Source organism: Ranitomeya variabilis, chromosome 2 (assembly GCF_051348905.1).
Source record: "Ranitomeya variabilis isolate aRanVar5 chromosome 2, aRanVar5.hap1, whole genome shotgun sequence".
Lineage (NCBI taxonomy): Eukaryota > Metazoa > Chordata > Amphibia > Anura > Dendrobatidae > Ranitomeya > Ranitomeya variabilis.
In genome coordinates, this window is record NC_135233.1 from 92126645 (window position 1) to 92150138 (window position 23494).

At 43.0% G+C, this 23494-nt stretch overlaps 1 protein-coding gene across 2 annotated transcripts in view; it reads left to right on the forward strand.

Annotated features, from left to right (window-relative positions):
- CLHC1 (clathrin heavy chain linker domain containing 1) overlaps positions 1 to 19259 on the forward strand; it is a 46640-nt gene extending 27381 nt beyond the window's left edge. Inside the window, exons 11-12 of one of the 2 annotated variants that reach the window (XM_077282699.1) lie at positions 5428 to 5607; positions 17073 to 19259. In XM_077282699.1, the coding sequence (XP_077138814.1) occupies positions 5428 to 5607; positions 17073 to 17269 (377 nt within the window). In that variant the 3' untranslated portion in view covers positions 17270 to 19259. The remainder of the gene's footprint in view (positions 1 to 5427; positions 5608 to 17072) is intronic. The other variant, XM_077282698.1, reaches the window with a different exon arrangement.
- Positions 19260 to 23494: the final 4235 nt, after the last annotated feature.

The following is a 23494-nucleotide window of genomic DNA, read 5'->3' on the forward strand; positions in this document are numbered from 1 at the left end:
ACGGGCCACAAAAATCTTGTGGATCGACGTTTTCTGGTTTCGAATACTAGGGAAAAAGTATTGAAAAAAAAAAAGGCAGATCCGCAAATACGGTGCACTGCAAAAACAAGCTTCCGTTGTTTTTGCGGGCCCATTGATTTTTAATGGGGGCCGTGTCCGAAAGCCGTGAAAAATATCGAGCAGGCTCGTTATTTTTTCACGGCCGTAAATACTGCCCTCACTGCCATATGGCGTACGGCGCTCTGATGAATTTTTTGCGGCCCGTTTTTGCGGCGCCATAGAAATGTATTGTTGCCGCAGAAACATGGCAAATGTAAAAGAAGCCTAACATGTTGATCCAGAGGAAGGCAAAAAAACCCATGTGGCAAACATTAATTGCTCCATATTAGGGGGAGAATTCCTTCCTAATGCCATACAGTAATCAGATTAGTTCCCTGGATCAACATCACATCACAGAATCTAGCACCCATAATCTGAAATAATATATTTATCAAGAAAGGCATCCAGGCCCTTCTTGAATTTTAGTAGTGAATCAACCATTACAACCTCATGTGGCATAGAGTTCCATAATCTCACTGCTCTTACAGTAAAGAATCTGCGTCTGTCATTATGATTAAACCTTTTTTCCACTAGACACACAGTAGAGGATTCCCTCTTTGCCTCCATCATAGGCCTAAGTTTAAAAAGATCATTAGAAAGATCTGTGTACTGTCCCCTCATATATTTGTACATTGTATATGATCGCCCCTAAACGTAGTAACATAGGTCTTCATAGTTACATAGTTATTAAGGTTGAAGGAAGACTTTAAGTTCATCTAGTTCAACCCGTAGCCTAACCTAACATGCCCTAACATGTTGATCCAGAGGAAGGCAAAAAAAACATGTGGCAAAGAGTAAGCTCCACATTGGGGAAAAAAAATCCTTCCCGACTCCACATACAGCAATCAGACTAGTTCCCTGGATCAACGCCCTATCAAGGAATCTAGTGTATATACCCTGTAACATTATACTTTTCAAGAAAGGCATCCAGTCCCCTCTTAAATTTCAGTAGGGAATCACTCATTACAACATCATACGGCAGAGAGTTCCATAGTCTCACTGCTCTTACAGTAAAGAATCCGCGTCTGTTATTATGCTTAAACCTTCTTTCCTCCAGACGTAGAGGATGCCCCCTTGTCCCTGTCACCGGTCTATGATTAAAAAGATCAGCAGAAAGGTCTTTGTACTGTCCCCTCATATATTTATACATTAACATAAGATCACCCCTTAGCCTTCGTTTTTCCAAACTAAATAGCCCCAAGTGTAATAACCTATCTTTGTATGGCAGACCCCCCAGTCCTCTAATAACCTTGGTTGCTCTTCTCTACACCCGCTGTAGTTTAGCTATGTCCTTATATCACTGGAGACTAAAATTGTTCACAGCATGTGGCCGCACTAGTGACTTGTACAGAGGCAAAACTATGTTCTCGTCATGAGCATCTACAGTTAGGTCTATATATATTTGGACAGAGACAACATTTTTCTAATTTTGGTTATAGACATTACCACAATGAATTTTAAACAAAACAATTCAGATGCAGTTGAAGTTCAGACTTTCAGCTTTCATTTGAGGGTATCCACATTAAATTTGGATGAAGGGTTTAGGAGTTTCAGCTCCTTAACATGTGCCACCCTGTTTTTAAAGGGACCAAAACTAATTGGACAGATTAAATAATTGTAAATAAAATGTTTATTTTTAGTGCTTGGTTGAAAACCCTTTGTTGGCAATGACTGCCTGAAGTCTTGAACTCATGGACATCACCAGACGCTGTGTTTCCTCCTTTTGATGCTCTGCCAGGCCTTCACTGCGGTGGTTTTCAGTTGCTGTTTGTTTGTGGGCCTTTCTGTCTGAAGTTTAGTCTTTAACAAGTGAAATGCTGCACAATTGGATTGAGATCAGGTGACTGACTTGGCCATTCAGGAATATTCCACTTCTTTGCTTTAATAAACTCCTGGGTTGCTTTGGCTTTATGTTTTGGGTCATTGTCCATCTGTAGTATGAAACGACGACCAACCAGTTTGGCTGCATTTGGCTGGATCTGAGCACACAGTATGGCTCTGAATACCTCAGAATTCATTCAGCTGCTTCTGTCCTGTGTCACATCATCAATAAACACTAGTGACCCAGTGCCACTGGCAGCCATGCATGCCCAAGCCATCACACTGCCTCCGCCGTGTTTTACAGATGATGTGGTATGCTTTGGATCATGAGCTGTACCACGCCTTCACCATACTTTTCTCTTTCCATCATTCTGGTAGAGGTTGATCTTGGTTTCATCTGTCCAAAAAATGTTCTTCCAGAACTGTGCTGGCTTTTTTAGATGTTTTTTAGCAAAGTCCAGTCTAGCCTTTGTATTCTTGATGCTTATGAGTGGCTTGCACCGTGCAGTGAACCCTCTGTAGTTACTTTCATGCAGTCTCCTCTTTATAGTAGATTTGGATATTGATACGCCGATGTCCTGGAGAGTGTTGGTCACTTGGTTGGCTGTTGTGAAGGGGTTTCTCTTCACCATGGAGATTATTCTGCGATCATCCACCACTGTTGTCTTTCGTGGGCGCCCAGGTCTTTTTGCATTGATGAGTTCACCAGTGCTTTCTTTATCAGGATGTACCAAACTGTTGATTTTGCCACTCCTAATATTGTAGCAATTTCTCGGCTTGTTTTTTTCTGTTTTCGCAGCTTAAGGATGGCTTGTTTCACCTGCAAGGAGAGCTCCTTTCACCGCATGTTTACTTCACAGCAAAACCTTCCAAATGCAAGCACCACACCTCAAATAAACTCCAGGCCTTTTATCTGCTTAATTGAGAATGACGTAACGAAGGGATTGCCCACACCTGTCCATGAAATAGCCTTGGAGTCAATTGTCCAATTACTTTTGGTCCCTTTAAAAACAGGGTGGCACATGTTAAGGAGCTGAAACTCCTAAACCCTTCATCCAATTTTAATGTGGATACCCTCAAATGAAAGCTGAAAGTCTGAACTTCAACTGCATCTGAATTGTTTTGTTTAAAATTCATTGTGGCAATGTCTATAACCAAAATAAGAAAAATGTTGTCTCTGTCCAAATATATATGGACCTAACTGTATGCCTCTCTTAATGCATCCCATTATTTTGTTTGCTTTGGCAGCAGCTGCCTGACGTTGATCACTAAAGTAGAGTTTGCCATCCACCCATACACCCAAGTGTTTTTCAGTGACATTTTTACCCAGTGCTTTAGAATTTAGTACATAATTATATATTTTATTTCTTCTGCCAAGTACATGACCTTGCAGTTATCTAAATTAAAGGGAACCTGTCATGTTCCCCATGACTTCCATCAACTAGTCAAGGCCCTAATTCGCATTCCAAGGCTAAGTGCACACTTTGCAGAATTGCCGCGGAAATTTCTGCGGCTATTCTGCAACTCCTGCCGTGGGTATATCGCATGCGGAATTGGCATGCATATTCCTAGCGTTTTGCAAGCGTAATTAGCTTGCAGAATGCTAGCGTTTTCCAAGCGATCTGTAGCATCGCTTGGAAAACTGATTGACAGGCTGGTCACACTTGTCAAACAGTGTTTGACAAGTGTGAACAACTTTTTACTATTGATGCTGCCTATGCAGCATCAATAGTAAAAAGATATAATGTTAAAAGTAATAAACAAATTAAAAAAATGGTTATACTCACCTTCTGATGGCCCACGATCTCCTCGGCAGTGCACGCGGCGGCTTCCGTTCCTGTAGATGCTTTGTGTTCAGGACCTGCGATGACGTCACGGTCACGTGACCGCGACGTCATCGCAGGTCCTTCACACAAAGCATCCATGAGAACGGAAGCCGCCGCGTGCACCACTGAGAGGCGGGAAGACTCCGGGGGCCATCAGAAGGTGAGTATATCAGTATTTTTTATTTAAATTTTTTTTTTTTACCAATTATATGGTGCCCAGTCCGTGGAGGAAAGTCTCCTCCCCTCCACCCTGGGTACCAACCGCACATGATCTGCTTACTTCCCGCATGGTGGGCATAGCCACATGTGGGAAGAAAGTGGATCAATGCATTCCTAGGTGTGCGGAATCCCCACGATTCCGCAAATTTAATGAACGCTGCTTTTTTTTCTGGAAAGCGTTTCCGCTCAGGAAAACAACGCAGCATGTGCACAAAAATGCGGATTGCATTCTATTAAATAGCATGCTTAATGTGAGCATTTTTTCGCCGTTTTATAGCGTTTTTATAGCGAAAATCCACGAAAAAAAAGCGATGTGTGCACACAGCCTAAAAGCAGAGGTTAAAACTACTTTTTTTAAACACGGATTTCAGTGAATAGCATTATATAGGGCTGGTTAGGCAGAGAATTTAGTCATATATATGTTAATGCTGCTGGGTTGGAGGGCTTGGGGACCTCACAGTTTCCCTTTAAATTTCAATTGCCATTTCTTAGCCCAAGCCTCCAGCTTACATAAATCCTTCCGTCATATTAAATTATCCTCCTCTGTGTTGATTACTCTGCAGAGTTTTGTATCATCTTCACATATTGTAATTCTACTCTAAATGCCCCCTCCAAAGTCATTATTAAATATGTTAAAAAGAAGAAGGCCCAATACTGACCCCTGTGGTACCACTTTAAGTGTGTTCCATTAATAACCACGCTTTGTTTCCTATCGCTGAGACAGTTATTAAACCAGTTACACATATTTTCCTCTAGTTCCATTATTCTCAATTTATATATCAATTTTTTGTGTTGCACCGTAACAAAGGCTTTGAAAAGTCCATATAGACTACATCCAATGGGGGTGACATAAACATACAGAGCAGTTGCTCAGTGTTACCATAAGACTGAGCATGTAAACCATGGCCAAGGCCCGAATTAGACATCTTTTCTTAGCATAAATATTCTATTTGTGTTTTTTCCTGATAGAGCATGAGCCCATGATAGTCTGATGGGTAAAATTCACATGTACTTGTACTATGAGAGTGGTGTACAAACCAGTAGGCCTACTCCTGAGCCCCTATACCGCTCGGTGCCTGCGCTCATACAGGAGCTCCACACTACAGAATGGGGTTTAGAGATCGGTGAAACGTTTCAAGTGATAGATGTCCATCAATCAAATGTTGTTATTTTCATACTGGCGATGCCATTGTAATAAAGAAACTTGATCCAGTAAAACCACTTTACTTACTCAAAGACAAACCACACTTTCTCTGTACTAAACTCCAAGAAGTCAAAAGTCAAAATTGTTTTTTGGCGCATCATGTATCCCCCTCGTCTGCCTAACATGAGCAATGCAGTCTATAAATGTTGGATTATTTTAGGCCAGGTCCATGCAAGATACACATGCTCAGTTCCGGCCATACATTCCTCCAGTATTACAGCCCATATCTATACTATCCTCATCTTTTTTCCCTTACAGATGACTACTTGTTTTTGCTTAAGAAATGTCCCACTGCAGAACTTATCAATGGACTGACCAAAGAGTGGAACGGGAAGCCGGCAGCTCTGTCTGTGGGGCAGGCTGTGCTGTCCCTGCTCTGCACCGATCATAAGGAATACGGATTTCAGCTGCTGGAGAGCATACACCAATGTGGGGAAGGTAAGTGGCGTTATGGCCTACAACAAGAGATCTCACTACACGCGGAGAATGGAGACACTTCAGATCTTTTTACCATGCAGATTATAAACACGTCACCTCTTGTACCCTAGAAAATGTGAGTTTGGGAATAAGGCTGAATTCAGACATTCATGAAACACGGGCCGTGTATGGACCTTGATGCCCTGAACTTGACAGCCATGCATTGTGTGGCAGATATATGAATTTTGCCTACTTCTGCCTTTTTTTTTTTATTTATCAGAGTGTATCGGTGGCTTGAGATTGAGCAGATAAATTAGGCACAAATGCCCGATTCATTATTTGCTTTTTTTTCAAAGTCATTTCATTTTTTTATTTATTTTTTGCGGAGGTGGATTTTGCATCAGATTCATCAAAAGGAGTGGACAAGAAAAAATCTTGCAAATGATGAATTAGACTAAAAGATCTGGGAGCTTAATGCCACCCCCATATTGCCTAACAAAAGAAAACAGGCAAAACCAAGGTAGGTTAACTTAAAAAAGGCGCCAATGAAATAATGAATTAACGCAAAAATAAATAAGCCACTAATAGAACTATTTGTATAAAAAGATGTAAAACCAATGATGAGCAGACCTGGTTGGATGCAGGTTCTCGCTAGTAGATAACAATTCTGTATCATTTGTTTTGTGGTTCCTTTGTTATTCCTTCTAGAAATTATTGACTAAATTGATATGGGGGGGCTCCTACACAGTCTAAGGCTAGGGTCACACGAGCGTATGCAAAATCATTCCGATTTTCATCCAGAAAAGAGGGACACATTTTTTCTCACTTGTCATTAGTATAAAATCCGTTTTTTACATTAGCAGCTATTAGTAATTTCCAGGACCATTTATGGTTTCCTATGCTACAGAAATGGAAAAAATCGGATCCTATACTGTGGCATCCAAATTCTTTCCCACACCCATAGATTTGAATGGGTATCTCATGGGTGCCATTTTTTTCACAGACAGTGTCAGTAAAAAAAATCGGCCATCAGCACTGCCCCATTGAATAACATCTCTACTTTAACTATGGGGATGCAGACACCCAATTTCCAATTTTTCATAAGGATTAAAAAAGGAATAGGACAACACTGTATTATGTGAAAACCTGCTCCAGAATATTCCATAGTGAATGCAGGTATTTATGGAAACAAGCGTACAAAGAGCAGTGACGGGTCCATTTAATTTCTCCAAGCTTTTTAAAAACAAACAAATAGTGCTTTTCCCCCCTCTTCGGGTCCAGTGCGGAGCCTCCACCACTGCTACCGGTGTCTGTTATCCTTATTGTCTGCAGTGCAGATGTCATGTGCCATCAACTTGGGCAAAAAAGAAAGGGTGAGCTCAGTTATTGGCTGCAGTGCTGTCACCGTGACATCAGCACTGCAGACAATAAACAACATAGACACATTGGCAGAAACAGAGCTGGACCAGGGGAGGGTGAGTTGTTGACTTTTATGACAAACTGCAGCAGATGTACAGGAGTTTTCTCAAACCGGAAAACCCTTTCAAGAGCTTCCATACAAGGAACATAATGTAGTATAACGGCCCAATATGCAAATAGAGCCGTGATTTGGTGATGACCGGAATGACAGGCACTTTTTGGCTGTGTGCACACCTTGCATTTTTGGCACTTTTTTTCTGCGCAGTTTTGTCACAAAGCCTGATTTCCTGACTCCAGCAAAGTGAATGTGAATCCTGAAGTCTCATACACACGTTACTTATTTGTGACTTGCAGATTTGGTGCAGAAAATCTGCAGGATGTCAATTCTTTCGGGTATGTGCACACGTTGCAGATTTCCTGCGGATCCGCAGCTTTTTTTTCCAGCGCAGAAACACTGCAGATCCGCAAGTGACTTACAATACAATGTAAATCAATGGCAAAAAAAATGCTGTGCTAATGGTGCAGAAAAAGCCGCACGGAAAGAGCAGCAGATTAAAAAAAGGAGCATGTCACTTCTTTTTGCAGCTCTGCTGCGTTTCTGCACCCATTCCATAATAGAAATCCGCAGGGGTAAAAAAAGGAAGAAATCCGCACCAAAATCTGCAACGTGTGCGCATACCAAAAAAAGGCGCAGATTCTGACCTGCGTTTTCTGCCAAGAAATGCAGAATCTGCACAGAAAATTCCACAGTCAAATCTGCAACGCGTGCATATAGCCTTCAGAGTTTTTGCTGCAAATTTCATCTATACTAATGAGTGGGGGGAAATCTGAGCCGAAAACGCATGGAAAAAAATGCCGCAAAAACGTGTGTATTTTACCAAAAGATGCAGAAATTTCTGTACCAAATACTGAACGTGCGCACAGACCCTTAGTTACTTTTTCTACACTTTTTTGTGTGGTTTGACACTAGGATTTTCGGCATGTACCCTTCTGGATGTCTCTTGTTTCGTGGCTCGTGTGCACACCTGGCTCCTCAGACAATGAGCACGGCTGTGTGTACGGACACATCATCCCATTATATCATTGATCTTTACTCCTGTCCCCATTGCTCTTGAGTGTGAGTGTGCCAGAAATGTGGAATTGCCATCGGGAAGAGCTAATGAATGGAAACAATGGATCTAAATGAACATTTTACTATTATTTTTGCATTTCAGCTTCGTCAAAATGCAGCCTGAGGTTTCTGTGCACGAAGAAACAAAATGTATTAACGCTTCTCATTAACTCCACAACAAATATTACATAGACAATATCCAGTAACGTCCAGTACATCTACTTCATGAATGGTTGCATCTGATATTGCATCTTACTAAGTTGGAGCTTATATAGCACAGGGCTGTGGAGTCAGTAAGCCAAACCTCCAACTCCGACTCCTCAATTCCCATGACACCGACTCCACGACTCCGACACCCTCATACATGGCTCATGTTTAAAGGGAATCTGTCACCGCATTTTTAGCCTATAAGCTTCAGCCACCGGCATCAGGGGCTTATCTACAGCAATCAGTACGCCTCCATCAGATCCTCCTTTATAGATGACCTCAAATCTGACCTAATTATTTTAAGGCTAGAGAACAACCTCTCTACCCTAACCTGGGTTGGTGGCAAAGCAGTAACCATATGGGCGACATCTCTTCATCTGAGGATGAAGGAACGGCCGCAGCAGCAGTGGCAGAGCCCAAGTCCTCTTGCTCTTGGCTGTCCTGTAACCCACTCATCCTAACTGCTACCTCAATCAAAGCTTCTTTTCCTTTAGTAAGCTGTTGATCATCCACAATATACGATGACTCTGGTCCACATAAGCAGCTGCCAGAAGAATTTTATTATCTAATAGCAGTGTCTCTCTCCTTTTCATTGAAGCAGCAATGCCATCTGTGATTAAACCTCCTCTTTCGGACAGGCAAAACAACAAGTTCTTCCACTCCTTTATAAAAATGTCAGGAGTTAAATCCTCAGTTTGTAACTTTTTAGTCACTGTAAATGGGTGATGAAGCAATTCCTTCAATTCAGCCACCTGTGTCCATTGACCTTCATGTAGTGTTACCTGAGGGTTGGCCTTATCTACAAGGAAGGGTTTCAGCTCAAGCAATCGCTCAATTATTAAATAGGTGCTGCCCCACCGAGGGGCTTGATCCACAATTGCCCCTTTTCCATCACGTCTCTTCAAGACGGAATCAATTTTAGGGGTTCTGGCAGCAATAGACAATTTCCTCACTTTGCCAATCAGAGTTCCATCATGTCCCTCTTGCAGACTATCCCTTATTACTAGCTGCAGCGTGTGCACAACACAGCACATGTGATGAATAGGAAAGAGGTGTGAAGCAGCTTCAACAAGATCATCTAATTGTAAAGAATCATTTTGCTGTTCTTCTGTAGTAATATCTGTTTGCTCCTCCGTTATTGAAACAGGATTATGGCCTTCCATCTCCAACATACTGAATGTGAAATGTTCTTCTAGCTGCTGTTCACCTTCATTATTCTCATTCATCAGTTTAATTGTACTTATCATGTTTGAAGCATTATCAGTTACAATAGCAAGAACCTGTTCTTTTTTGAGTTCATAATCTTGCAGAACTTTTCCCACTAAGGTGTGGAGAAACTGGCTGTTGTGATGAGCTTTAGTATCTTTTACTGCCAGTGTCTTAATAACAGTTATTTTGTTGTCACAAACCTATTGAACGTTGATAGCAAAATAGTTCACTCTGTGACGTGTGCATGCATCCATTTTAAGAAATACAAAGCGTCTCTTGAGAGTCTTTTTAAGATCTTCTGTTATGGTTCTCAATGGCAAGAGAACATAGCCCAGCAAACATAAGTACTAGCTCTTGGAAGGATGGAAACTAAACTGACCATGAACTAAACCTGCCGCACAACTAACAGTAGCCGGGTAGCGTTGCCTACGTTTTTTATCCCTAGACGCCCAGCGCCGGCCGGAGGACTAACTAATCCTGGCAGAGGAAAATATAGTCCTGGCTCACCTCTAGAGAAATTTCCCCGATAGGCAGACAGAGGCCCCCACATATATTGGCGGTGATTTTAGATGAAATGACAAACGTAGTATGAAAATAGGTTTAGCAAAATTGAGGTCCGCTTACTAGATAGCAGGAAGACAGAAAGGGCACTTTCATGGTCAGCTGAAAACCCTATCAAAATACCATCCTGAAATTACTTTAAGACTCTAGTATTAACTCATAACATCAGAGTGGCAATTTCAGATCACAAGAGCTTTCCAGACACAGAAACGAAACTACAGCTGTGAACTGGAACAAAATGCAAAAACAAACGAGGACTAAAGTCCAACTTAGCTGGGAGTTGTCTAGCAGCAGGAACATGCACAGAAAGGCTTCTGATTACAATGTTGACCGGCATGGAAGTGACAGAGGAGCAAGGTTAAATAGCGACTCCCACATCCTGATGGAAACAGGTGAACAGAGGGGATGATGCACACCAGTTCAATTCCACCAGTGGCCACCGGGGGAGCCCAAAATCCAATTTCACAACAGTACCCCCCCCTCAAGGAGGGGGCACCGAACCCTCACCAGAACCACCAGGGCGATCAGGATGAGCCCTATGAAAGGCACGGACCAGATCGGAGGCATGAACATCAGAGGCAGTCACCCAAGAATTATCCTCCTGACCGTATCCCTTCCATTTGACCAGATACTGGAGTTTCCGTCTGGAAACACGGGAGTCCAAGATTTTTTCCACAACGTACTCCAACTCGCCCTCAACCAACACTGGAGCAGGAGGCTCAACGGAAGGCACAACCGGTACCTCATACCTGCGCAACAATGACCGATGAAAAACATTATGAATAGAAAAAGATGCAGGGAGGTCCAAACGGAAGGACACAGGGTTAAGAATCTCCAATATCTTGTACGGGCCGATGAACCGAGGCTTAAACTTAGGAGAAGAAACCCTCATAGGGACAAAACGAGAAGACAACCACACCAAGTCCCCAACACAAAGCCGAGGACCAACCCGACGCCGGCGGTTGGCAAAAAGCTGAGTCTTCTCCTGGGACAACTTCAAATTGTCCACTACCTGCCCCCAAATCTGATGCAACCTCTCCACCACAGCATCCACTCCAGGACAATCCGAAGATTCCACCTGACCAGAAGAAAATCGAGGATGAAACCCCGAATTACAGAAAAAAGGAGACACCAAGGTGGCAGAGCTGGCCCGATTATTGAGGGCAAACTCTGCTAAAGGCAAAAAAGCAACCCAATCATCCTGATCTGCAGACACAAAACACCTCAAATATGTCTCCAAGGTCTGATTCGTCCGCTCGGTCTGGCCATTAGTCTGAGGATGGAAAGCAGACGAGAAAGACAAATCTATGCCCATCCTAGCACAGAATGCTCGCCAAAATCTAGACACGAATTGGGTTCCTCTGTCAGAAACGATATTCTCCGGAATACCATGCAAACGGACCACATTTTGAAAAAACAGAGGAACCAACTCGGAAGAAGAAGGCAACTTAGGCAGGGGAACCAAATGGACCATCTTAGAGAAACGGTCACACACCACCCAGATGACAGACATCTTCTGAGAAACAGGAAGATCCGAAATAAAATCCGTAGAGATGTGCGTCCAGGGCCTCTTCGGGATAGGCAAGGGCAACAACAATCCACTAGCCCGAGAACAACAAGGCTTGGCCCGAGCACAAACGTCACAAGACTGCACAAAGCCTCGCACATCTCGAGACAGGGAAGGCCACCAGAAGGACCTTGCCACCAAATCCCTGGTACCAAAGATTCCAGGATGACCTGTCAACGCAGAAGAATGAACCTCAGAAATGACTTTACTGGTCCAATCATCAGGAACAAACAGTCTACCAGGTGGGCAACGATCAGGTCTATCCGCCTGAAACTCCTGCAAGGCCCGCCGCAGGTCTGGAGAAACGGCAGACAATATCACTCCATCCTTAAGGATACCTGTAGGTTCAGAGTTACCAGGGGAGTCAGGCTCAAAACTCCTAGAAAGGGCATCCGCCTTAACATTCTTAGAACCCGGCAGGTAGGACACCACAAAATTAAACCGAGAGAAAAACAACGACCAGCGCGCCTGTCTAGGATTCAGGCGTCTGGCGGACTCAAGATAAATTAGATTTTTGTGGTCAGTCAATACCACCACCTGATGTCTAGCCCCCTCAAGCCAATGACGCCACTCCTCAAAAGCCCACTTCATAGCCAAAAGCTCCCGATTCCCAACATCATAATTCCGCTCGGCGGGTGAAAATTTACGCGAGAAAAAGGCACAAGGTCTCATCACGGAACAATCGGAACTTCTCTGCGACAAAACTGCCCCAGCTCCGATTTCAGAAGCGTCGACCTCAACCTGAAAAGGAAGAGCAACATCAGGCTGACGCAACACAGGGGCGGAAGAAAAGCGGCGCTTAAGCTCCCGAAAGGCCTCCACAGCAGCAGGGGACCAATCAGCAACATCAGCACCCTTCTTAGTCAAATCAGTCAATGGTTTAACAACATCAGAAAAACCAGCAATAAATCGACGATAAAAGTTAGCAAAGCCCAAAAATTTCTGAAGACTCTTAAGAGAAGAGGGTTGCGTCCAATCACATATAGCCTGAACCTTGACAGGATCCATCTCGATGGAAGAGGGGGAAAAAATATATCCCAAAAAGGAAATCTTTTGTACCCCAAAAACGCACTTAGAACCCTTCACACACAAGGAATTAGACCGCAAAACCTGAAAAACCCTCCTGACCTGCTGGACATGAGAGTCCCAGTCATCCGAAAAAATCAAAATATCATCCAGATACACAATCATAAATTTATCCAAATAATCACGGAAAATGTCATGCATAAAGGACTGAAAGACTGAAGGGGCATTTGAAAGACCAAAAGGCATCACCAAATACTCAAAGTGGCCCTCGGGCGTATTAAATGCGGTCTTCCACTCATCCCCCTGCTTAATTCGCACCAAATTATACGCCCCACGGAGATCTATCTTAGAGAACCACTTGGCCCCCTTTATGCGAGCAAACAAATCAGTCAGCAGTGGCAACGGATATTGATATTTAACCGTGATTTTATTCAAAAGCCGATAATCAATACACGGTCTTAAAGAGCCATCTTTCTTAGCCACAAAGAAAAAACCGGCTCCTAAGGGAGATGACGAAGGACGAATATGTCCCTTTTCCAAGGACTCCTTTATATATTCTCGCATAGCAGCATGTTCAGGCACAGACAGATTAAATAAACGACCCTTAGGGTATTTACTACCCGGAATCAAATCTATGGCACAATCGCACTCCCGGTGCGGAGGTAATGAACCAAGCTTAGGTTCTTCAAAAACGTCACGATATTCAGTCAAGAATTCAGGAATCTCAGAGGGAATAGATGATGAAATGGAAACCACAGGTACGTCCCCATGCGTCCCCTTACATCCCCAGCTTAACACAGACATAGCTTTCCAGTCAAGGACTGGGTTATGAGATTGCAACCATGGCAATCCAAGCACCAACACATCATGTAGGTTATACAGCACAAGAAAGCGAATAATCTCCTGATGATGCGGATTAATCCGCATAGTTACTTGTGTCCAGTATTGTGGTTTATTACTAGCCAATGGGGTGGAGTCAATCCCCTTCAGGGGTATAGGAGTTTCAAGAGGCTCCAAATCATACCCACAGCGTTTGGCAAAGGACCAATCCATAAGACTCAAAGCGGCGCCAGAGTCGACATAGGCATCCGCGGTAATAGATGATAAAGAACAAATCAGGGTCACAGATAGAATAAACTTAGACTGTAAAGTGCCAATTGAAACAGACTTATCAAGCTTCTTAGTACGCTTAGAGCATGCTGATATAACATGAGTTGAATCACCGCAATAGAAACACAACCCATTTTTTCGTCTTAAATTCTGCCGTTCACTTCTGGACAGAATTCTATCACATTGCATATTCTCTGGCGTCTTCTCAGTAGACACCGCCAAATGGTGCACCGGTTTGCGCTCCCGCAGATGCCTATCGATCTGGATAGCCATTGTCATGGACTCATTCAGACCCGCAGGCACAGGGAACCCCACCATAACATCCTTAATGGCATCAGAGAGACCCTCTCTGAAATTCGCCGCCAGGGCGCACTCATTCCACTGAGTAAGCACAGCCCATTTACGGAATTTCTGGCAGTATATTTCAGCTTCGTCTTGCCCCTGAGATAGGGACATCAAGGCCTTTTCCGCCTGAAGCTCTAACTGAGGTTCCTCATAAAGCAACCCCAAGGCCAGAAAAAACGCATCCACATTGAGCAACGCAGGATCCCCTGGAGCCAATGCAAAAGCCCAATCCTGAGGGTCGCCCCGGAGCAAGGAAATCACAATCCTGACCTGCTGAGCAGGATCTCCAGCAGAGCGAGATTTCAGGGACAAAAACAACTTGCAATTATTTTTGAAATTTTGAAAGCAAGATCTATTCCCCGAGAAAAATTCAGGCAAAGGAATTCTAGGTTCAGATATAGGAACATGAACAACAAAATCTTGTAAATTTTGAACTTTCGTGGTGAGATTATTCAAACCTGCAGCTAAACTCTGAATATCCATTTTAAACAGGTGAACACAGAGCCATTCCAGGATTAGAAGGAGAGAGAGAGAGAGAAAGGCTGCAATATAGGCAGACTTGCAAGAGATTCAATTACAAGCACACTCAGAACTGAAGGGAAGGGAAAAAAAAAAATCTTCAGCAGACTTCTCTTTTCTCTCCTTTCTCTGTCAATTAATTTAACCCTTTTTGGGCCGGTCAAACTGTTATGGTTCTCAATGGCAAGAGAACATAGCCCAGCAAACATAAGTACTAGCTCTTGGAAGGATGGAAACTAAACTGACCATGAACTAAACCTGCCGCACAACTAACAGTAGCCGGGTAGCGTTGCCTACGTTTTTTATCCCTAGACGCCCAGCGCCGGCCGGAGGACTAACTAATCCTGGCAGAGGAAAATATAGTCCTGGCTCACCTCTAGAGAAATTTCCCCGATAGGCAGACAGAGGCCCCCAAATATATTGGCGGTGATTTTAGATGAAATGACAAACGTAGTATGAAAATAGGTTTAGCAAAATTGAGGTCCGCTTACTAGATAGCAGGAAGACAGAAAGGGCACTTTCATGGTCAGCTGAAAACCCTATCAAAATACCATCCTGAAATTACTTTAAGACTCTAGTATTAACTCATAACATCAGAGTGGCAATTTCAGATCACAAGAGCTTTCCAGACACAGAAACGAAACTACAGCTGTGAACTGGAACAAAATGCAAAAACAAACGAGGACTAAAGTCCAACTTAGCTGGGAGTTGTCTAGCAGCAGGAACATGCACAGAAAGGCTTCTGATTACAATGTTGACCGGCATGGAAGTGACAGAGGAGCAAGGTTAAATAGCGACTCCCACATCCTGATGGAAACAGGTGAACAGAGGGGATGATGCACACCAGTTCAATTCCACCAGTGGCCACCGGGGGAGCCCAAAATCCAATTTCACAACAATCTTCCTTTTGGTTAAGGGCTTCTTCAATCACTAATTTTCTAATACTTTCTCTTTCCAGAGATACACCAAGTTTGTCGGCCATTTCTCCATTAAGAGCTGTAAATGCTGGTCGTGCAAATAATGATATTGGTACACAGTTCTTCACAACAAGCTTGATGAGCAGTCTTTTAAACACATCTGCTGTCATTGTTACAATAACTTTGTCACTTACAAAATGTCTTGTAACTGACGTTTGAGACACTCTTTCCTCCTATTTTGCCAGGCGAGAAGTGCTGGTCTCTGGTGTCTTGGTGCTGCTGTGATCTTTTTCAGTCACAGCTTTGCAAACTCCTGCGTGGCAGCGTTGTAAATGTCTTTTTAGATTGGAAGTTCTTGAAGGAGCATTTTTACCACTGCCTGAGTATGCACTGATTTTGGCATCACAGCATTTGTTTTCATCTGGGTCACTTATACACTGACACACAAAATATTTATTATCTTGAGTCACTGTGAAATACTCAAATACAGCTGACTTCATAAGATGCTTCTTAGACATTTTGTAATTATGTAAATTCGCTCTCAAAATAATTTTGTCCTGTAAAAAAAATAAAATAAAATATATTGTAATTCTTGCAAGAATAGAGAATCATGCACTGTATAATTTGGGATAGAAATAAAACAATCGTTGCATAAATTAATAGGACAGATGATAAGTATAACGTTTGTAAAATGTGTTGTTAAATAGCTTTACTCTGAACTTTCAATGTCAAGGCTTGTCTCAGCAGGGTACAGATCACTAAATGCTTCACATCATATTTCTTCACAGTCTATGAAGAGGGGAGGAAGGAGGGAGGGAGCATGTTTGTGCTGAATTATATTCCAGAACACACACACACAAATATATATGTCCGCATCAATTCTGTTACTGTATTTCTGAATTTGAGATGTTAGAAAACATTTTTTTCCCTTATATTCTATGTATAGTGTATATAAGTCATCAGAACAGCTAATTTCTCCAACCATGAGCTAAGATTAAAAACAAACTAAAACATCAAGCATACAGAGACAACATATTCTGGACTATTGATTTATGTACAGTTTATTGAAAGTTTAGATATGCTTTAGGAAATACTTACCTTCTTTAATCCTGCTTTCCTGTTCACTCCAGAAATTCTGAGATGAATGTAGGTTTTCCTTCCCTGTGTGTTTATTTTTTCCCCTTATCTGTAGAGGAGGAGCATCACTGCTTATCATGAACATAAACTGCAGCACAGATTCATCATCAGTCTAGACCTTAGATCAGGAATAGGACAGACATTTATAGGACATTTCATAACTTTTCCAAATTCTTATGAAAAAAATATTACCCACAAACTGCATTGAACTACTGTACCCAATTTATTATATATTTTAGGAGTCAGAGTCGGTCCATTTTATACCGACTCCACCAAAATGGGCTCCAACTCCACAGCCCTGATATAGCATCCATGTTTTTACAAACATATAACATAAAGTATTTTTTTTTATACCTAGCTGCATTGGAGCAAGTCATCCTCAATGATGTCGTCTGTACCCCGGAAGGATGGGTAGAAATCGCAGAGGAATGTTCTAACAATGACTACAGACAGCTGTCTGAGGAGATCAAGTCTATCGTCATCTCACAAGATGGAGTTGTGGAGATTTCATCCAAGGATGAGGATGCAAAAATAATGGAGCATGTATATCTGTAATGACTGCTGTGTGACAGCAGAGGGAGCACTAGCACAATGCGCCAGCAGAAAGAGTGAAAATTGGTTGTTATTTTAATTATGGTGGCGATATATGGGGCAGAAGTGAGTGTAGAAATCTGCACAATATGTATACAACCTTACTGTAATTGAATATCCTGTGTGCACCCTCAGTGTGGATGTAAACATTGCATATTTGTTGTGGTTTTGCAGAATAGATTCTCGTGTCGAATCTGCAGCATAATACTTTACCAGCAATGTATTGGAGATGCAGCAAATCTCAACAAGGCTTTGTAGATAATTTATGCACATAAATTGACATAAAAAGCAGATTTTCAAATCCACAAGATTTTGCCAACTTGATTCTTGCAGTTCATAGTCCATTGTGGGGAAATATGGGAGAAAATACGCATGAAAACCCACATGTAGCACATATGAAGACTGCAGGGGATTTGATACAAAATTTAATCGTGTGTAGGGACCGTCAGTCATTGTTTCATCAGACCTAGCTGTTGTTAGTTATTGTCAGTGCTAGTGTGTCCATGAAATCTCGGACCGCACTCACACCAATGTTATTCAGTGGGGCAGTGCAGATTACTTTTTTTTTCATTGACCAAATCTCCGTGGGAAATTAATTGCAGCCTGCACTAGTTTTTCCCCATAAATTGGATGAGACTCTGCCTATGGTTGCGCAAAAAATAAATCAGATGTCGTAAGGAGCCGCTGTATAGCCTCTGATTTTTTACCGGTACATTACAATTCTGTAACATAAGAAAGTGTAAATGGTCTTGTACATTGTTAATTACTTCTGTAAAATAAACAACAGATTGCATGCGGATGACAAGTGGGAAAACAATCGTCCGAGTTTTCTGGATGAAACTGACAGTTTTTTATACCTAAGGGCGCAGTCAGACGGCCGTATAAATGGGACCAATGCTCCGAGTGGCCGGCGGCGCTCCCGACTCGAGCGTGACAACTGTATAGAAATATATGAAGCTGTCACGCTCGGGTCGGTGAGAGCCGCCGGCCAGTCCGTGCATTGCGGTCCAATTTATGCCGCCGTCTGAGTGCGCCCTTAGAGGAATCAGTCCTCCAATCCGATTCCTTGTCCAGTGTTATCATTATTACTATTAAACCCTTTAAGGAGGCCATATACAACAGCAATCTCTAATGGACATCTGCCATAATGTATTGAACACCATATTGACAGTTTCCATCTCCTTCTTTATGCTTTCTTCTTCTCCTGCTCCTCTCCCAGTCTTCCCTACCTCGTTCTTTCTGCTTCAGCTCATCATCTCAGCCAACCATGACGGTTTTCTTCATCCTTGAAAAAAACTATGCCGCATCTTTGACAGTGTCTTATTCCCAGTTGCTCAGAAGCTGTTCTTGAAGAAGGGAAGACGGGTACTGATTACTGAGATTTTGCAGCCGCTGAAGCAGCAAGGTATATAATATCAGCACCAGTTATGACAGGACATTTGGCAACAGTGAGATCGTCCGACCATCTAATCTGCATGGTGGCCAGCATGGCGGCAGCCCTACTCTCCTCTGACAGATAGTGACTAATACAATTGTGTGTTGCTAAATTTTATCTGATGAACATTCGTTATGATTAACATTGCTCTTTTTTTGCCAATGTTAAGCTACTGTCTATAGACACCTTTACTGTGCATAGTCTGCAGCTAAACGCTATAAAATCGGGACACAGTGCTGGGACCGGCCAGCGGCTCTCCCCACCCGAGTGTGACCACTTCATGTAGTTCTATGCAGCTTTCACGCTCTGGTTGGAAGAACCATGGCCAGTCCGAACACTTCGTTCCAGTCTCAGTTTATCTATCTGGATACAGTACAGCAGGACTATGGAGATCAGTATTCAATGCCATGACTAGAACTGGTTGAAGACGCTGCAGCTGCCTCCGCTAATGTCCCCATCTGTGTGAATAGATGATATGATAGAAAAAATGAATTTAATAAAAAAGAACAATTAAATCTCATTTCCTCTGTTTCTGTCATTTCAGAATTAATCTGCAATATGAGATTGGTGCAGATCACGTTGTAAATGCCAGTGAACACTGACTTATCTGTCCTTTAAGGTTCACATTACTTCTGTGTGCCGTTCAGGACTACACCCGGGACTTTCATCTGAATCCAAAAAACGAGATTCAGATGTGACCCTGATGAAACCATTGATTCAGTCTTTAGACTGAGACAATAGCATAGTAGATGTAGAAGATTTCAAGAACACCTTCAAATGTTCTCTTTTTTTGCCAGTCCCCTCAGTGTTTTGATGCCGGTCTCATCGGATCCTGACCCCAGTGCTGACGTTTCCTGTCACGTGAAGGCTACAGCCTTTGGGCTTTATTACAGATTATAACTTACCCATTGACCCAAGCATGGAAGTTCAACAATAAAACCCCATTTTTCCCGCTATATAAATCGACTTGCTGCAGATTAGAAATCCATACCACAGGTGGTACTTCTTAAAGCAGCATTTCCGGTATGTGTGAACACAGATCAAGGCCCCATTTTCACATCCTTTTTGTCGTATATCTGTACTAACCATTTCAGGGATAACATAGAAACATTATGGTTAATGGCTCTACTGATATGAGCGGATTGATGATCTGCAAAAAAAAAAAAAGGAGGAGACATGTCGGAGCTTGGTCTGCGTCTAGGCTGAGGTCAGATGAGCTTATGAAAAATTGCCTTGAGTTTCTTCCAGACACCTCAAACAATTTTCATCCATACTGTCATCCAGATATCATCCGTGTGTCCATTCTCACATCTGTGTGGCATCTGTTTTCACACATCAATAGTTTGAAATGTACATGATGTGGAGATTCACTCACACTTGGCCGCCATTGAGGTACGCACAGGCATGAAGTGTCTTGTTCACTCAGGAAGGAACAAAAAGTCTACAACACTTTCATCAAAAGACGATAAATAGCCATTCTCTGGCATAAAAGGAAATTATATAGCAAGACACAGTTACAGCAACACTGACAGAGTCCTTCCTTGACAATCCACACACCTTTTGTCACTGGCTGAGACTCACCAGAAGCACAGGTCTACACTTGTTCAGCTTCTGGCAACCTGACTAGCTTACCAGATATGTTTCTACCTCTACTCCCAAGCAACTATGGACCAGCTCAGGTGCCCTTTTATATCAGCTGTAAGACCTAGATTGGCGATATGGGAGCATCCAGTCCCACTCAGCTCTCCCAGCTGCTCCTAAAACCTGGACCCAAAATCCAGGCCCATTAAAAAAAAAAAAAAAACTGTCAGCACTATCTGTGCTGGAGCCTGCTTCTCCAGATCCTACACACTGAGGCTAGGTACCTTGGTAGCACATACACTCCATCCAGGACCTTACCAACTGCATCCTTACATAGATCAAATTCTGTTTTCTATGTTAATAATGGCAATGTATCAGTAAAAATCAGATTCTACACAGATGATCCTTATGGTCCATGTGAAAACACTTGTCAGCTGAACAACTCTATTGAATTACATTTGTTAGTGCACTGTCTTGATTTTTACACAGACAGCACGCATCCATATAATAAATAAAATAAATGGACAGCTCATGGGTGCTGAGCGATTGAAAAATATATGTGGGAATAAGACCTATGGGGGAGAAAGTGGCAATTCCTATCTATAAATTAGTGCCAAGCTTCAGTAGCTTTGGAGACTTGTTTTCAACCCCAGTGGGAGCTGAGCGTGACCACACTGGTTTTCCAGGAATATAACCAATGGGCCCCATACACATTCTACAGCTGTTGGCCTCTTTTCTGACTCCCCCATACACAGGATTGCACAGCTCAGACTTTGTATTGAGCCCATACACCACTCTGTACACACTCCTGCAGAAGCTGAGCACTTCTGACTACAGAAATACATTGCAGAGCGTTATTTTTTTCCACAATCCACGTGGGTTTTGGGATCTGGACTTGACCAATCTGCTGCACTGCTAAGAAATGGACTAGATGTTAAAGAAAAATTAAAATGATGTCTACACTTTAAGAATAAGAAATGAATAAGTGAAGCAGGAGCAAATAGTTTCCAGGCACAGTGCATTCTCTTTTGTCTATGTGTCACAATTACTGAAGCTCATATTCGGAAGCAGAGTAAACACATTACAGTTACATGTACTGTGTCCTCTCCAGGAACGTGTCCGGGTGGAACAAATGTTTGCACTTTTGCAGTCACGGGGCAGATCCCTTCACCTGCATCTGTAATGTGCAAATGATAAACTTCCAATCACACTTTGCTCCGGGCTGTTTAGCTCAATAGGAAATTGTTTAATGTGTAATGTAAACTTTTCAGTGCTCATCTTTATAAAAAAAAAATGGCTACACAGTACACACACATCTTTGTTGGACAGTTGCAAATCTTAGGAATAGATTTCATGTATATCAAAATCTGATTTTCTTGTAACTGAATTATGACGAAGTATCACTTAAACTTTGCATAAAACAATAGAAGTGAATATATAAATCTTTGTGATAAATCTTATCAAAGAAATATTCTTTCACTATTTTTCCCCCTGCCTCTACTTTTCCCTCTGCCTCTACTTTTCCACCTCCCTCTAATTTCCCCCTTCATCTACTTTTCCCCTGCATCTACTTTTCACCCTCCCTCTACTTTTCCCTTGCCTCTACTTTTTCCCCTCCCTCTACTTTTCACCCTCCCTCTACTTTTCCCCTGCCTCCTGCCTCTACTTCACCCCCCCTCCCTCTACTTTTCTCCCTCCCTCTACTTTTCCCCTTCCTCTGCTTTCCCCTCCATCTACTTTCCCCCCTGCCCCTACTTTTCTCCCTCCCTCTACTTTTCCCCCTTCCTCTGCTTTCCTCTCCCTCTACTTTTCCCCTACCTCTACTTTTCTCCCTCCCTCTACTTTCCCCCTTCCTCTGCTTTCCCCTCCCTCCACTTTTCCCCCTGCCTCTACTTTTTCCCCTGCCTCTACTTTTCCCCTCCCTCTACTTTTTCCCCTGCCTCTACTTTTCCCCTCCCTCTACTTTTTCCCCTCCCTCTACTTTTCAACCCTTCCTCTACTTTTACCCCTCCCTCTACTTTCCCCTTACTCTGCTTTTCCTGTGCCTCTACTCTTTCCCCTGCCTCTACTTTTCTCCCTGCCTCTTTTTCCCCTCCACTTCCCCCCTCCCTCTACTTTTCCCTCTACTTTTTCCCCTCCCTCTACTTTTACCCCTTCCTCTACTTTTTCTCCTCTCTACTCTTTCCCCTGCCTCTACTTTTCTCCCTGCCTCTACTTTTTCCCCTCCACTTTCCCTCTGCCTCTACTTTTCCACTCCCTCTAATTTCCCCCTCCATCTACTTTTCACCCTCCCTCTACTTTTTCCCCTGCCTCTACTTTCCTCCTTTCTCTACTTTTCCCCCTCCCTCTACTTTTCTCCCTGCCTCTACTTTTTCCCCTCCCCTTTCCCCCCTGCCTCTACTTTTCTCCCTTCCTCTACTTTTTCCCCTCCCCTTTTCACCCTCCCTCTACTTTTCCCCTGCCTCTACTTTCCCCCTCCCTCTACTTTTCTCCCTCCCTCTACTTTTCCCCCTTCCTCTGCTTTCCCCTTCCTCTACTTTTCCCCCTGCCTCTACTTTTCTCCCTCCCTCTACTTTTCCCCCTTCCTATGCTTTCCCCTGCCTCTACTTTTTCCCCTCCCTCAACTTTTCAACCCTTCCTTCACTTTCCCCCCCTCCGTCTACTTTCCCCCTTCCTCTACTTTCCACCTTCCTCTGCTTTTCCTCTGCCTCTACTTTTTCCCCTTCCTCTACTTTCCCCCTCCCTCTACTTTTCCCTCTACTTTTCCCCCTCCCTCTACTTTTCCCCTTTCCTCTACTGTCCCCCTGCCTCTACTTTTTCTCCTCTCTCTACTCTTTCCCCTGCCTCTACTTTTCTCCCTGCCTCTACTTTTCCCCTCCACTTTCCCTCTGCCTCTACTTTTCCCCTCCCTCTAATTTCCCCCCTTCATCTACTTTCCCCCTCCCTCTACTTTTCTCCCTGCCTCTACTTTTTCCCCTCCCCTTTTCCTCCTGCCTCTACTTTTTCCCCTCCCTCTAATTTCCCCCCTTCATTTACTTTCCCCCCTCCCTCTACTTTTCCCCTTCCTCTACTTTCCCCCTCGCTCTACTTTTCCCTCTACTTTTCCCCTCCCTCTACTTTTACCCCTTCCTCTACTGTCCCCCTGCCTCTACTTTTTCTCCTCCCTCTACTCT